Raw genomic sequence first — 17,330 nt, 5'->3', positions numbered from 1 at the left:
GTATAAGGAAGGATTTGGAAGTTTGTGCTGCAAACTGCAGGTTTTCTTTGGTGTTTCAGTTATTTGTCATCTCCCCCGTCTTTTTGTTTGTCTGTTTTTATCTGGTATGCATAGAGAAAGATTGCTTGTTTGGTGTTGTTTATCTTGAGAGAAAGATGGAAAAATTGATGAAGCGGTGTCTAGTTGTGCCGGAAAGATCCGGATGAAAGTGGACTTTGTTGGGATGTGGGGACTCTAGGCCGCAATCCTGTGATAAACCATGTGCTAGTCATGGAGGCAGACATTTTAGGTAAGATTTTAAAATGGTGGACGAAGCACATGGCTACAGCATGATTGAGACAAAGAAAACAAAGTGAGTCAGGGGTTTGTGTGAAGAAGACCATGTGCTCTGTAAATGTTTGAGCAATGGATTGGATGGAGTACTATATACTTAGACAGAAACATGAGTGGTTTTAACTGTAGTTGGACCAGGACTGTAGATATCTGAATGTGTGTATATGATATATATATATATATATATATATATATATATATATAAATGTATGTGTGGTGTGTATGTATAAAATCCAGACTATGGAATATAGGGGGAAATAGTTGAAAAAAAAAAAAAGTTTACCTTCCCCTCCCCCCAGATGATGATGCAATCCCAACAAAGAAGGAAGTCACGTGCTGTGGGGCCATTTTCTACAGGCCTCAGTGGAGCTGACAAAACTGCAGCCACTGAATAACATGAAGTGTTAGTAAATGTTTATAGCACTAAAAGATGGAATATTGAATGATTGGGTGGTTGTGGAAGACACTTAATATAGATCCAGTGTGCAGGTTGGATTGAGTCAGGACAGTCACAAGGAGCAATATCTTATTAATTAGTAAGCAATAAAATTAGAAAAAAAAACCTTTAAATAACGTACCTTTGCAGTAGAGGTCATGATAAAGAAGTAAATAATAAATATTTCTGTTATGGATTGATAGATTTATCCTGAGAGTTGCATGTTTTAAAAAATAAAAATAAACAAATAAATCAACAGAAGAAGGGAAATTTGACTAGTCTCCTGCAGCTGAAGAAGCCTCTTTCCATCTGGTTTTGGGGGGAGGAGCAATCTTAAAAACTTGTGGAACAGGGGTTTTTTTGTCTCCCCTTGGAATCTATTGTAAGAGCAGCCCAAAAGAAAAAAAAAAAAAAAAAGGGGGCTTCCTGCATTTAATTCATTGCAAATTATATTGGAAAAAGGTCATTGACAATAGTTTTATTTTACTAATTTTATCCCAAAGAAATAAAAGTTAACTGTGGACATGTTTAGATTCATTGATAGCTTTTCAAGCATAGAGGTCTGTTAGATAATTTTTCTATGGCAAATCAACATTTTGTTTTTCCACATGGCCAGTTTATTTGTTCTAGATTCTTTTATCCCTTCAAGTTATAGGACAGTATCACAGAGATGCTGATAATCTCCTCAATGTTTCAAATATGAACACCTCTACATCCAATATCCAGAGGTTGTGCTACGTTGTTATTATTATAGTTATTAATAATAATAATAATAATAATAATAATCATAATAATCATTTATTAATAATTACAATAATTTGATTTAAGGAATGTGGATTATTTATGGAATTCTGTGTTTTATATTTAATGTATTGAATAATCTGCTTTCTTTTTATAGAAAGAATGATTGCAATGCAGATTTCTGTGGTCCAAGCAAAGGTTATAAAAGCCATTGAAAGGGTTTTCCATTATTAAGTTACAGATAAAAACAATATTTCTGGTGTTCCCGGTTAGGTACAATCTATACAATGTGACTTTCATGCCTAAATGTAGAGCTCCGGGGCCACACACTTTTTGAATCTAATTATGTTTTGGATAATATTCAAAAAGGGGGGGAAATATGGTGTGGAAAATCACACATATTATTTAAGGTTTTAATTTGTTCATCGATTGAGTTTTTCTATTAAGTTGTCTTTATATTTTTATCTGTAAGGAGGATACAGCAGACATACATATATCTCATGATTGCTCTGCTGTAACAAGAATTGTCAGGTTTTGAACATGTCTCAGATGAGGCCATTGCTAATGCAGATTTTGAGTTTTTCCGTAGATGGATCCAGATACCAAGATGCTGGTTGATTCTGCACTGGATATGCTGAGGTTACGCAACATGAGGTATTAAAAATCAAACCACTCCTCTCTCATTGGAATAGGAGAATGAGATGAAGATTTGTGATCACTGTGGTTTGTAGAGCGGAGGGGGGTAAGATAGTCAAAATGTGGATATAGGCAGCAGCCGGAGGAGATGCTCGCACAGGTGCACAACAAAGAAGCAGTGAATGGGCCTAGGGTTGAAAGTCCTTATACAAAGCAGACCAGTACCTCGGTGGCGCCTGTCACGTCGTCCGTGATATTGGTCACTCCTTGTGTTCTTAAATCCTTACAGGAACAAGCGAATCAGCAAGGAACGGAGTGTGAGACGCAGGGAGCCAGTGACTGAGGAAGGTCTGTGGATAAAGGGCGGTAAGCTTTCTCTGCCATGAGCGCTCTACTCAATAATGGCCCAGGTAACCCATGTGACAAAGGTGTTGGGATGGACAAGATCTGGGCGGCACCACTGCTTCAGTACCCAGGTGGCCAGACACCTCCAGTCTTGTAAGACGTGTGTCTATTAAGGTAGAAAAACTGTAAAGACCTCGTAGAAACACCCCCCTCATCCGCTCTACTGCTCCGGTGATTGCAGATTAGTCATATACATCTACCATGAGTAGGTTTATATGAGTTTTGTGCGTGTTGTGTGAATTTCTTTTCAGGCCTGCTCTGAAACATATCCAGTATGGAAAATATTACTGCTGAAAAACTCATGGTGCTGGTGGTATGTAAAGATGGAGTTCCTAAAAAGTGGTAAAAAGTACATATTCTATAGCACAGGTCATTATAGAGATCTTACAGTACCTGGGTATGCTCCTGATGAACCCCTGTCTGCCACTGTGAAGAGGGGAGAAACACGTTGCGCTTCTTTCATGCTAAGTGGCTGATAAATATGCGTTTATTTTATTAGCCTGAGTGTGAATTGTACAGTGGAGAGTCTGTGATTGGACGAGATCTCCTCATGACTTCACCTGGCCTTATTATTATTATATTGATACAGTGGGTACATGTTATACATGTGAGATATTTAATTTATTTTAGGGTTTGGTCCTTCAATTTTGCTGTATCATATTGATTTAAGCTACCAAACAGCTATGTAAAATACAGAGTGTGAATATTTAATTTTTGGGAATGAATTGGATATATATAATTGCATATTGACGCCTCTTTATCCCCGGTATCTCACGGTTTCTATATTCCCTCACTGACATTAGCAGCATGTATTAGCATTAGCAGTGTAGGGATAGGAAGGGTGAGCCATCGGTGAGCGGGGGCACCAATTCGCCTTATAGGGTGCCGACCTCCGCTGCGAGGTAGGGAGAGTTTAGGGCTATTGCCCCAATCCCTGCCCCCTCCTGTATTGGAATATCTTATTGTGTCTATAGTCACATGGGTGTATGTTGTTTGGAATTTTAATGATTATAACATAAACATGTAACGATCCACAAGATAATGGTGGACGCTGGCAAATCATGTATCAAATTTTCCTTTTTCTTAATAATTAGATCTTTATATAAGATATTTTTGGTTTAGCACCTACAATGTGATTATATTTCTTAGATACTTTAGATACAGTGTGATATCCTGACCAGTGATGTACGAGCCGTATACGACTGCCTATATAGTGTGTTAAACATGTGTATCATCCAATTCCAGATCCTAAATCAGTGTCAGGAGCACGTGGTCTCCAGCCAGGAGACTGGGTGATCCTAAAAAGACAAGTCAGAATGATCCCTGAGTCAGAATTAGGTGGACCGATCCAGCTTATCCCAACCACAGCAACTTCCATGAAGCTTGAGGGAAAACCCATCTGGAGACAACAACCACTGTAAAGAGTCCATTGTACCAGCAGAATGAGGGTCACAACACACATAGTGCTGGATTATCTCACATAGAACCTTATGGAGAATTTCTAGATTGGGATGATACATGGGAAATAACCATAAGGGAACAATGGGTACAGGAACATTATACAAATAAGGGCTCATGGTGGGAAAAACATTATCTGACCTGAACCAATCAATTATTTTAAGGGTTTAAGTGACTTAAGGATAATATACACTTATAGGTAACTGGTATTGTTTTATTTGTTGGTATTTGAAGCCGTAAAAGTGCTACTCTGTGTTAAGGTCCAGTCACACTAAGCAACTTACCAGCGATCCCAACAACGATAGGGATCGCTGGTAAGTTGCTAGGAGGTTGTTGGTGAGATGTCACATTGCGACACTCCAGCGATCCCACTAGCAACCTGACCTGGCAGGGATCGCTGGAGCGTCGCTACACGAGTTGCTGGTGAGCTCACCAGCAACCAGTGACCAGCCCCCAGCGCCGCGTGGAAGATGCTGCGCTTGGTAACTAAGGTAAATATCGGGTAACCAACCCGATATTTACCTTGGTTACCAGTGCACGAAGCTACACGTGCAGAGAACAGGAAGCAGCGCACACTGAGCGCTGGCTCCCTGCTCTCCTAGTTACAGCACACATCGGGTTAATTACCCGATGTGTGCTGCAGCTACATGTGCACATAGCAGGGAGCAGCGCACACCGCTTAGCGCTGGCTCCTTGCTCTCCTACTTACAGCACACATCGGGTTAATTACCCGATGTGTCCTGCAGCTAAATGTGCACAGAGCAGGGAGCAGCGCACACTGCTTAGCGCTGGCTCCCTGCTCTCCTAGCTACAGCACACATCGGGTTAATTAACCCAATGTGTCCTGCAGCTACATGTGCACAGAGCAGGAGCCGGCACTGACAGTGAGAGAGGCGGAGGCTGGTAACAAAGGTAAATATCGGGTAACCAAGGACAGGGCTTCTTGGTTACCCGATGTTTACATTGGTTACCAGCCTCCGCAGAAGCCGGCTCCTGCTGCCTGCACATTTAGTTGTTGCTGTCTCGCTGTCACACACAGCGATCTGTGCTTCACAGCAGGACAGCAACAACTAAAAAATGGCCCAGGACATTCAGCAACAACCAACGACCTCACAGCAGGGGCCAGGTTGTTGCTGGATGTCACACACAGCAACATCGCTAGCAACGTCACAAAAGTTGTTCATTAGCAGCGATGTTGCTAGCGATGTTGCTTAGTGTGACGGGGCCTTTACTGAAGGTAATCGGATTCATGTGTAAGGGAAATCTTGTTAAAGGCCTCCTGGTGGTAGATTATAGACCCGAGACAAGAAGAGATCCATTAGTGTTGTGATACAATCAGGTGTATTCGGGTAGAAAAGTCTCGAAAACGTGGACAGCACTCGGATATTGACTGAGAATCAGCCTTTCAGAAACAGTAATGCTAAAAGCTGCAGCATAACAGTAAGAAGCTTATTCTTACAATTGCCTTACTCTTTCTAATCGATTAATCTCCAATTCTGAGTAAGCTCTTCAGCATTAAATAAATCTGTTCTAGTTACCTGTGCCTCTGTGAACTGTGTGTGCGGGATGTGATCAACTCTCTGATCAGCAGTCTGTACCAGCAGGGGCAAAGGCTTAGTATTGCTTGTATAGCGGATAGAAAAATGAAAAAAGGTTGCAGTTAAAGCATTAGAGCTGATGTGTTAGAGGACCATGGTAGGGTCAGAAGGTTAATAAAGTATTTAGGGGGGACTGTTGAGGAGAGCCATAAGATGAAATACTTAATTAACTTCTTGACAAGGGATTGTGGGAAATATGTCGATTTGCCTTACGTAATTCAGGTTTCAGATCATATACATGACACGGATATAAAGATGGCTGCTATTGCCTGTTTCTCCACACCTTGCCTGGAATGCAAGGAATGTCCAGGTGTAAGTAGATACCATATAAGGGAAGACCCCTGGTCAAGCTGGAAGACATCACAGACCAAACCATCAGCATGGATGCACCAGATGACGTCCCTCTCATCACCATCACCATGGATCCATCCAATGATGTCATAGACCCACCTACAATGACGCCCACCAATCAGCTCATGGACTAACACATTGTTTGACCTACTGACCAATGAACACATCCGGACATGCCCCTTTGCAAGGTTATATCAGAGCAAGCTCAGTTGTAATAAAGGCAGAGCATGGGCTGACGTCTGTCGAGGAAAGATGAATATCCGACTGTGTCTGATCTCATTTTTCAAGCATGCACTCGATCCACACCAATTAGGCTAGGCAGTAGACAACTAGTGATCTCTGATTAAGAGTTCACCCTAACATAAACAATGCACGAAAAGTGAAACCTCTGAAGGAAACCAACCAAAAATTTTAATGAAATATGGGCTTCTAGGAGGGGGGTTCTCTCAAAGAATATAGCCAGCATATGATGGTGCTGAAATCTGTCACAGGAAATCTAGATATAGGGTTGGTCTTCTCAAAGAGGTGGTCTTTGGAAGGGTTCTAGTGTAGTTCATTTTGAATTAAGATTAAGGACCGAAAACCTAAAATATTAATATAAGGGTCTTATGTCCTCTTTAGTAGACGCAACACTGCATTCACCATCTCAGGCAATCCTTCTCCAGTGTACGCACTGCATCCTTGTATTTCCCATGCTCTATCATCATAATTTTCCAGTTTTAGAACATTCACAAGTTCGTTGGTGGACAGGGCCTCAGGTACATCCTGTTTATTGGCCAAAATTAGGAATGGAACTCCAGCCATGTTTTTATTGTTCAATATAGACAGTAGCTCTGCTGTAGCATCCTGTATCCTGAATTTATCAGTACTGTCTACCACAAAGATGAGGGCATCCGTTTCTTCCAGGTATTCTTTCCAGTTGGATCGAAGTTTGTCCTGGCCTCCCACATCCCACATTGTTACAAAAACATTCTTGGCCATTTCTAGGGATTCCACGTTAAATCCAACAGTTGGAAAAGTCTCTACTGTTTGATTCATTTTCAGTTTATATAGAATGGTTGATTTTCCAGAAAAGTCAAGACCCAACATGACCACCCTGGACTGCTTCTTGTGCACGGGTTTAGAATTTTGTGCTCCCATGATGATGTTCTGCAACAAAAAAAAAAGATAATAGAATGATCTACATGAAAATAATCTTATTGTACATGGTATGTGTTAATGAAGTTGCATCATGAAGGAAACCATTTTTCCATATATCATCATTGAGCAAAAGGATATTCATAAAGAGGGTTTTCCTCTTGTGACATCCTGCTACTATTAGCAAGGATGGAGAGAAGCTAACAAAAAACAAGTCTAGCATTGGAAAATCTGAGCCGTCCCAGTGTTACATGTTCAGTTCTTTATATGGTCAACTCTTATGGATGGGCACCATACAAAATAGGTAGCAGTTGACTTAACGATGGTTCCACAACTATATCTTCCAACTCCTCCATACACAGGAGTGATAACTCTGTTGAGCTCTCTTTTGTTCCCTATGTGATCACAGTGGCTTACCTTGCCAAGAAAAAAGGAACATCAGTCAATCCTTATGCATCCAGATGATATTGGGGGAAGTCAGGAGGTTAATAAAAATATTGATGGGTTTGGCTGATGTTAACCTAATGGGTATGAGGGCCTTTATTATTAAATTCCCTCTTAGTACTTTCTGTATTGGAGACATACAGGCAGTCGCAACTTCCGTCATGGGGACCAGATGACAGGACCGAACAGCTTGGCTGATGCTCAGACTGGGGATTCTGCACTGTCCCTCAGCTTAGAGGTATGCTAGATGGTAGCGAGGTCTGAGTCGCCAACGTGACCCTAACTCCTGTCCAAGCCCTGATGTAACTTCCCTCCCCCACCTCTTCACAAGGGGTGAGCCTGGACCGTAAACACAAAGCCCACAACTACACATAGACAGGGGAAAACAACAACTCGTACACACGGCAATCACACACAAAGTAGCGCCTAAACGTGCACAGGGGAAAACAACATAAAAGGTGGAAGTAAACAGACAACTGGGAAACGGCCATACTGTACAATAAGCACACCACAGACTGCTGCAGTCACACAGCAAGTAGCAGAGAGGCCTTCTCAAGCTACATTTACCTCCAGGCCAAGCTTACAACTGAATGAGAATAACCAACGCCCTCTGCTGGGAGCAGAGGGTATATGTAGGGACTGGGAGTGATCCCAAAACAGAAACACCTGAGGAGGTGAATACATGCTTGCTGAAAAGGAATTCAGATATTAACCCTCTCCTAGCCAAATGAGAACGAATACATTTAATGTGCAGAGTCTCAAAGAAAAGAGACTCTGGCCCAGCACCTGTCACTAACAACAGAGAGATAACTGTGACATTCCCATAGTGATTGCAGTGAGTTACCAAAGCTGTAATTAACTAATTAATGATGAGAATCAATTTGTATGATAGCTTCACTTTAATAGTTCAGGCTGAGAAATTACATTGACTGCCTAATATGGGTCGCTCCACTTGAGCTTGAATGGCCAAATATATATATATATATATATATATATATATATATATATATATATATATATATATATATATTTCCAAAAAATCAGAAGGCAGCACTCCACTTCTCTTTCAAATAAAATCTTCTTTAATGGCCCATACCACAGGACGTTTCGGTCAAAGGCTGACCTTTTTCCAACTGTTGGAAAAAGGTCAGGCGTTGATCAAAATGTCCTGTGATATGGGCCATTAAAGAAGATTTTATTTGAAAGAGAAGTGGAGTGCTGCCTTCTGATTTTTTGGAAATATTGAAGGGGCGGTAGGATACTGTTGTGAAGGATTTTGCACCTAAGTTATTTTTAAGTGCTGCTCTGAAAATTGTTTTTATATACAGTGTATACCATATATATATATATATATATATATATATATATATATATATATATATTAGCGCGCATGTACATATATACAGTGCCTACAAGTAGTATTCAACCCCCTGCAGATTTAGCAGGTTTACACATTCGGAATTATCTTGGCATTGTGACATTTGGACTGTAGATCAGCCTGGAAGTGTGAAATGCACTGCAGCAAAAAAGAATGTTATTTCTTTTTTTATTTTTTTTTTTTTAAATTGTGAAAAGTTTATTCAGGGGGTCATTTATTATTCAACCCCTCAAACCACAAGAATTCTGTTTGGTTCCCCTAAAGTATTAAGAAGTATTTCAGGCACAAAGAACAATGAGCTTCACATGTTTGGATTAATTATCTCTTTTTCCAGCCCTTTCTGACTAATTAAGACCCTCCCCAAACTTGTGAACAGCACACATACTGGGTCAACATGGGAAAGACAAAGGAGCATTCCAAGGCCATCAGAGACAAGATCGTGGAGGGTCCCAAGGCTGGCAAGGGGTACAAAACCCTTTCCAAGGAGTTGGGCCTTCCTGTCTCCACTGTTGGGAGCATCATCCGGAAGTGGAAGGCTTATGGAACTACTGTTAGCCTTAGATGGCCTGGACAGCCTTTGAAAGTTTCCACCCGTGCCGAGGCCAGGCTTGTCCGAAGAGTCAAGGCTAACCCAAGGACAACAAGGAAGGAGCTCCGGGAAGATCTCATGGCAGTGGGGACATTGGTTTCAGTCAATACCATAAGTAACGTACTCCACCGCAATGGTCTCCGTTCCAGACGAGCCTGTAAGGTACCTTTACTTTCAAAACATCATGTCAAGGCTCGTCTACAGTTTGCTCATGATCACTTGGAGGACTCTGAGACAGACTGGTTCAAGGTTCTCTGGTCTGATGAGACCAAGATCGAGATCTTTGGTGCCAACCACACACGTGACGTTTGGAGACTGGATGGCACTGCATACGACCCCAAGAATACCATCCCTACAGTCAAGCATGGTGGTGGCAGCATCATGCTGTGGGGCTGTTTCTCAGCCGAGGGGCCTGGCCATCTGGTCCGCATCCATGGGAAGATGGATAGCACGGCCTACCTGGAGATTTTGGCCAAGAACCTCCGCTCCTCCATCAAGGATCTTAAGATGGGTCGTCATTTCATCTTCCAACAAGACAACGACCCAAAGCACACAGCCAAGAAAACCAAGGCCTGGTTCAAGAGGGAAAAATTCAAGGTGTTGCAGTGGCCTAGTCAGTCTCCTGACCTTAACCCAATTGAAAACTTGTGGAAGGAGCTCAAGATTAAAGTCCACATGAGACACCCAAAGAACCTAGATAACTTGGAGAAGATCTGCATGGAGGAGTGGGCCAAGATAACTCCAGAGACCTGTGCCGGCCTGATCAGGTCTTATAAAAGACAATTATTAGCTGTAATTGCAAACAAGGGTTATTCCACAAAATATTAAACCTAGGGGTTGAATAATAATTGACCCACACTTTTATGTTGAAAATGTATTAAAATTTAACTGAGCAACATAACTTGTTGGTTTGTAAGATTTATGCATCTGTTAATAATTCCTGCTCTTGTTTGAAGTTTTCAGGCTCTAACTTATTTGCATCTTATCAAACCTGCTAAATCTGCAGGGGGTTGAATACTACTTGTAGGCACTGTAATTTAACGAGGGTAGATGTATGACAGTAACACATGAGTACAGGAACAAACTACGTGCAGGATTTTATTTGTAGTCTGTAACCATGGGAACGCATAGCTCCGCAAATGAGATGTATACAGAAAAAGGTGATATTTTTGATGAAAGCTATTCTTAAAAAGGCATTTTTATTTATTTTAGCTACATCGGGGCAACACAAATGGTTGCACTTGTGACCATATCATTAAAAAAACAATAGTTTTTGACTAGAGGCTGAATGGGTTAAATATAACGACATGCCGATCCTTTGTAGGCAGAGTGGGATGATGACAATTTTCTTTATCAGTTGGGAATGTTTTCAGGTGTAGCCTAGTACTCACTGGCACTTTATTTCCAGGTTTTGATAATCGACAAAGATGACTCATGTCAGCAGGAGTGTGCCAACCGGTAACATGGCTCAGGACTTGTTACTGAGATCTATGTATGATCGCAGCATTATGTGTATGGGGCGGCGGTTATATTATGCTGTAAAACAGATTGCCATCACTTGGCTGTGGCAGATGGATTAACTTATTAACTTGTTTTGCCCACGTTGTTATTAGATGCCATATTTGATATCAACAGTTTAAACTGGAGTAGAAGGGATTCGGTGTTTGCCCTTTGGCCTCCGTACTACCTGGGCTGCGGTTTTCTCAATTCTAATGCTATCTGTGGCTTGTTACTTCTGACTTGTCGCATTCATGAATATACTAAGTCCCTAGCATTCTCCAAGTTTTTGTAAGTTCTTTAATCACTTAGATTGATGGCATCTGTCACATTTGAGTCTATCTAACTACTCATCTCTTTTGTGTTCTGTGGTTTAGCACTTTCTGTCTCATTTGACCTGTTTTTCATCCTTTTGTCTATTTTAGGTTGGGGCCACACAGCAATATATGACAGCAATTCTCAGATAAGTCGGGCATTTGGTCTGCGAGTTGTTGACTTGCGACAATTTTAGAGACATGTTTCTGCTGGAACAAAAAGGCCAAGGGACTCGGAACAGGACTCGGAAGGGAAGGAGCAACATTTGACTTTTGGAGTGAAAAAGAATAGATACCGGACACCATTTATGGTTGAAATATACTGTTTGGGTGCACAACAAGGTTCGGAAAGGAAGGAGCGCCATTTGAATTTTAGAGCACAAAATTATCTGGAATAGATAATGGATGCACTGTCATGTTTGGAGAACCCCAGATGTGCCTAAATAGTAGAAACTCCCTACAAGTGACCCCATTTTGGAAACTAGACCCCTCAAGGTATTTATCTAGATGTGTGGTGGGCAACTTGAACCTCCAGGTGCTTCACCGAATTTTAAAACGTTGACCAGAGAAAATAAAAAATCATTTTTACTCACACAAGTTATTTTAGCCCCAAATTTTGCATCTTCTCAAAGCTAACCAGAGATAATAGACCGTACAATTTGTGCAATTTCCTCTGAATAAGTCAGGTAACTCAAAAGTAAGTTGCAGTCACTTATGACTTGCGTTGAAGTCTATGGCAAGTGACGAGTCATCTGCGATTTGCAACTAGTGACAGAAAATATAACGCAGGGAGCAATGCAACACCAAAGGATCAGTAGATACAATGTTGCAGGGCAATAATGTTATTTATGGGTCAAGCGACACATGTCACTGTGAAGCCTTGGCCTTGTTTGGTATTTGCTCCTTTGTTTTTCAGCCATGATTCTGTTGACAGGGATGATACTGGCTTATATTAGTGTTCTTTGTTCAGTCCTTGAGGCTATGGAGGCAAATATTGTGAACACTATTTTGGTCACTAGTTTAACTGACAGCTTTCTATCTTACTATTACGTCTGACAAGTTTTGAGGTTAACCCATCACTTATTTGTTCTATCAATACTCAAAAATGGAGTACCTATATAATCTGTCCATAGGAATCTTATCTTCTTTGTATATATACTTTGTATTTCAAGAGGTGTATTATTTTTGCCACTAACAATCACAGTTAGATATTTCTCAAGACTTAAAACATTTAAGGAGCTGTCCCCTTCTCGGACAACTTCTTCTCAATCTGAATGTTTCTACTTTTTAAAATAATAAAACATATACTTTCCATCGGGGCCAGCGCCGTTCGTGTGGTGTCAGCATTCACTTTCTCATGATCGCGTACCAGTGTTACGTCATGCGATCCCTGCAGGCAATCAGTGGCCGCTTCACTCTTCCCGTTGGCTTCACTCTCCCCGCTTTCAAACGTATTAGACATTAAAGGGGTTATCCCGCTTATTTTGAGTTTTTTTCATTATTACCCTATTAGGCTACATTGGGGCAGGTAAGTAGATAGAGAGCACTTACCTGCCCTGCTGTCAGCCCCTCTCCCCTGGCTCAGAGTGGTCATGTGACCGCTCCTGCCACGATTTTGCTGCTTCCGGTCATTTCATGTCAACATGGGCAGGGCCATGTTGGCATGCAAATCTGGAAACAGCATGTCGCCGCCCTGCTGGGCGGGTACTGTGCGTGGAGTCCCCGCCCCTTCCCTGCACCCTCCCACACATTCCCCCGCACCCCATACTCTGGCCACAACCTCCCCCTGCACTTCTGTAGGACCCGTAACCTGGGGGCGGGGCCTTGCGGCGGCTGCCGTGGTGTCAGCGCCAGCACCGGGCCCCTGCTCAGGATCACACATTCAAATATACCGGCATCACAGATCACAGATGCCAGTATATTTGAAAGCGCTGGTGAGAAGGAGCGTTGCGCTTCTCATCACTGCCCGGCTGTCTGTGCTCTCTTCAGCACAGCGGTGACGTCACTACTGTGCTGATATGTCCAGAGCACAGACAGCGCGCGAACGTGCAGGAGCGGTGGGGACCGAGGACGGGTGAGTATGTACTCCCTACATGTGTTCCCTATGAGGGTAGGGGGGGTCGGTGCAGAGCGCCGTGTGTGCGTGCAGTGCAGAGCCCGATGTGTGTATGCACTGCAGAGCCTGATGTGTGTATGCACTGCAGAGCCTGATGTGTGTATGCGGTGCAGAGCCCGATGTATATGCGGTGCAGAGCCCGATGTGTGTATGCGGTGCAGAGCCTGATGTGTGTGTGCAGTGCAGAGCCCGATGTGTATGCGGTGCAGAGCCTGATGTGTGTATGTGGTGCAGAGCCCGATGTGTGTATGTGGTGCAGAGCCTGATGTGTGTATGCGGTGCAGAGCCCGATGTGTGTATGCGGTGCAGAGCCCGATGTGTGTATGCGGTGCAGAGCCTGATGTGTGTATGCGGTGCAGAGCCTGATGTGTGTATGCGGTGCAGAGCCTGATGTGTGTATGCGGTGCAGAGCCTGATGTGTGTGTGCGGTGCAGAGCCTGATGTGTGTGTGCGGTGCAGAGCCTGATATGTGTATGCGGTGCAGAGCCTGATGTGTGTGTGCGGTGCAGAGCCTGATGTGTGTGTGCGGTGCAGAGCCTGATATGTGTATGCGGTGCAGAGCCTGATGTGGTGGGGGGTGCAGAGCCTGATGTGGGGCTGTTATTTGCAATGCTGTAGTGATAACAGGTCAGTGCTGGGGCAGAATATACTGACGGACTGTGTGTGCAGGGGGCGGGCAGAGGGCGAGGCTGGACACTGGTCGGGCGGTGCCAGCTCTGACTGAGGTTTTGCACAGGAAGTGGTCAGTTTGCTGGAGCTGAATGTAAACAAGGAGCTGCAGAGAATAAAGGGATAATTCAAGAGGAACAAAAGTTAGAAAACAAAAAATAACAATGTAGGGGTGTTTTATATGACAATACAGCACAGATTAGCTTAAACTCAAAAATTTTTGTTATGTCAGACAACCCCTTTAAGAGGAAGCCACCAGCCGCAGCTCTGACCTTCTCTTTATGTTTGATTAATCCAACAGCGGTGATAGTGAAGCAAACGCTGATTTAGCATGGGCTTGCATGACATAACAACTTAACGAGAACAAGTGCTGAAACCCCTGGAATGGTGCTGATACGGGATGTGAGGATAAACGCAGTCATTTTATCGGGGCAAAAATGGTGATTGAGAAGGGGTTGTCTTAACAGTAGACAAACCCTCTAAATTTAACCAACTTGATCACTGCATCATCTTCTCTGGAGATTTGAAAAGTCCTGGCATCACGTTTCCAGAATAGTTGGGAGGTCTCCATACACGTTAGATGGTTAGTCCGCTCAAAACCCGTATACTTAGCCAACTTTAATCTAATATATATAGGGGCCTGCAGACACAAGGAGTGATATGATGACATTGAGCAGGGAGAGGCTTTCATAATGATTGAGTAAATGTGTAGTATGCAATTTCTTACTAATTTCTTACTAATATTGAATGCACTTTCACAGTGACCTCCCATTCATTCCTAATAAACTAAAACAAGGTCGCACACAATAACAGGGGTCTGCGTGACCAAAAAAATGTTATTTTGACTACTGCAACAGTGATTATAGAGTGGAGGATACTTAAGGCCCCGTTACACGCAACGACGTATCTAACGATATATCACCGGGGTCACGGATTCCATGACGCACATCCGGCATCGTTAGCGACGTCGTTGTGTGTGACACCAACGAGCGACCGTTAACGATGGAAAATACTCACCAAATCGTCCATCGTTGACAAGTCGTTCATTTTAAAAAAATCATTGATTGTTGAGGTCGCAGGTTGTTCGTTGTTCCCGAGGCAGCACACATTGCTACGTGTGACACCACGGGAACGGCGAACTACAGCTTACCTGCGGCCGCTGGCAATGAGGAAGAAAGGAGGTGGGCGGGATGTTACGGCCGCTCATCTCCGCCCCTCCGCTTCTATTGGGCGGCCGCTTAGTGACGCCGCTGTGATGCCACACGAACCGCCCCCTTAGAAAGGAGGCGGTTCGCCGGCCACAGCAACGTTGCTAGGCAGGTAAGTCTGTGCAGCGATTTGCCCGTGGCGCACAAACAACGGGGGCGGGTACGCTTGCTAGCGATATCGCTAGCGATATCGCTGCATGTGACGGGGCCTTTACAAGTAACAATTCATCAGATCTAGATTGTTCTTTTCTTGAGGCATTTGGTTTCCAACAAAAAGTTACATACTCATGATAGATAAAGCTGGACAGTAGCGTTAAATGGTCATTTAATGGCCTGTTTAGACAGCCAGATGGTGCTTCCAATGGGTACAGAATAAACAGTTATAGATCATTCAGTGCCCATAGGTTGCCACTATTATCAGCAGCACATGACCTCTTTACACAGGGCAATGTGTTGTCGAGAATGATGAAGTTTTTAATCAAGGAAAAGATCATCTTTTCCAATGAATGAGCATTTTGTTTGTTTGTTTGTTAGGTCTGTTCACACTGAAGGATTATTGGGAAAAGAGCTTTCCAAGGATAATCGTTCCCAAAAATTGTACACTGTATATGCACCTCTAGGGCTTGTTCAGACGAGTGTATTATACAGATGTGTGATCTATGAGTAAAATTCGGACAGTACACTTAACAATATAATTCAATAGTGCTGTTCAGATAGTAACTTTCACTATTCTCACCCCGAGTATCAGATGAGAATTGCCTATACAAGTTTATGGGTGCGCAAAAAAAAGCAGATCCCACACAGATCATTTGTGTAGCATCCGATTTTTGTGAATACATTGCCATTATTAACCTAAGATGCGAGTGCATCGGAAGTGATATGCTAATGATGACCCTCTGCTGCAAATGTGATCCATGGGTCATGCAACTGTGATGCGATCTTGCAATCGCATCACAGGTGTGGAGAAGAGGGAGGGAGCACTTTCTCCCCATCTACTTCCCGGCCTCTCTCTTCGTATATTACACTGCACTCGGATGACATGTGCGTGCAGTGTGATGTTTCACACTCTCCCATAGACTTGTATGGGGGTGCGTAAGCCGAGAATAGCTGCCAAACGTAGCATGCTGCGATCCATTCCGCATTCTGCTATGGCATGAGAAATCAATTGTAGATGGACATTGACCCATAGTTTTACACTAAAGTGAGAGCAATCCAATGTTTTATCGCATTACACTCGCCCGTGCAAAACGCAAGTGGAACAAATTTGATCATGTACATTTTAAAATGTTGATGTATAAAAACAAGTGCCACATGAGCATAATAAAAACCGACACAAGGATGACAATACAAACATAAAAAAACCTCAGATGGGACACAAATGACAATATGGATGAAAATCGTTGAAGGTTTCAAGGTGAAACTGTGACGATTTTTCACTAGTATGACCCGGCCTTAAGGTGTTGAATCTTGTAGTCACAGAACAAACTCAATATATAGTAAATATGGACAATGCTGATCGTAGAACTTCAGACACCAGTGGTTAAGGCTACACAACATCTAAATACACAATGAGGATCCTAAATATACCAAAGATAATGGCTTACCGTAATTCCAGTGCCTGATTGTTTACTGGCAAAGGAGAAACATCTTGCGTCTTCTCATTATTTCAGTCAATCTTCAGGACTGAGCATTTGCTTCTCATCACAAAGAAGAAGTTCTGTAACTTGTAGGAGAAGCAATTCTGCTCCACTCCGGAACTGCAGTCTCCTCCTCATCCAGTAATACCATGTCACTAGCTACAAGATTTACATATTGTGTCATAGCATGAGAGACTCGTGTGTCAGACTTCTCCAAACAGGTTTTTCAAACAAAGTTACACTACTTGGAAAGTCAAACAGTCTCTAGGTTGCAGGTGACAGGTATATCCTTGTTGGTTTGTCAGTCAAGGTAGCTAAGTAGCCGTAGTCAAGTCAATTTATCCTTTTCTTTGGTCATAATTGTATTTTTGACACTTTTTTTG

The 17,330-nt window shown here is 42.7% G+C and overlaps 1 protein-coding gene across 1 annotated transcript; it reads right to left on the bottom strand.

The window, feature by feature from the left end:
* Positions 1-6,307: 6,307 nt before the first annotated feature.
* ARL11 (ARF like GTPase 11) lies at positions 6,308-17,051 on the bottom strand. Its single transcript, XM_075334563.1, has 2 exons — positions 16,915-17,051; positions 6,308-7,107 (listed from the first exon to the last, which is right to left on the bottom strand). Exon 2 carries the CDS (start codon positions 7,096-7,098, stop codon positions 6,565-6,567), a length of 534 nt encoding a protein of 177 aa, XP_075190678.1. The 5' UTR covers positions 7,099-7,107; positions 16,915-17,051; the 3' UTR covers positions 6,308-6,564.
* Between the last annotated feature and the right edge of the window lie 279 nt (positions 17,052-17,330).

Source organism: Anomaloglossus baeobatrachus, chromosome 2 (genome assembly GCF_048569485.1).
Source record: "Anomaloglossus baeobatrachus isolate aAnoBae1 chromosome 2, aAnoBae1.hap1, whole genome shotgun sequence".
NCBI lineage: Eukaryota > Metazoa > Chordata > Amphibia > Anura > Aromobatidae > Anomaloglossus > Anomaloglossus baeobatrachus.
The sequence above is the reverse complement of the archived record's forward strand: the minus strand, read 5'-3'. Positions and strand labels throughout refer to the sequence as shown.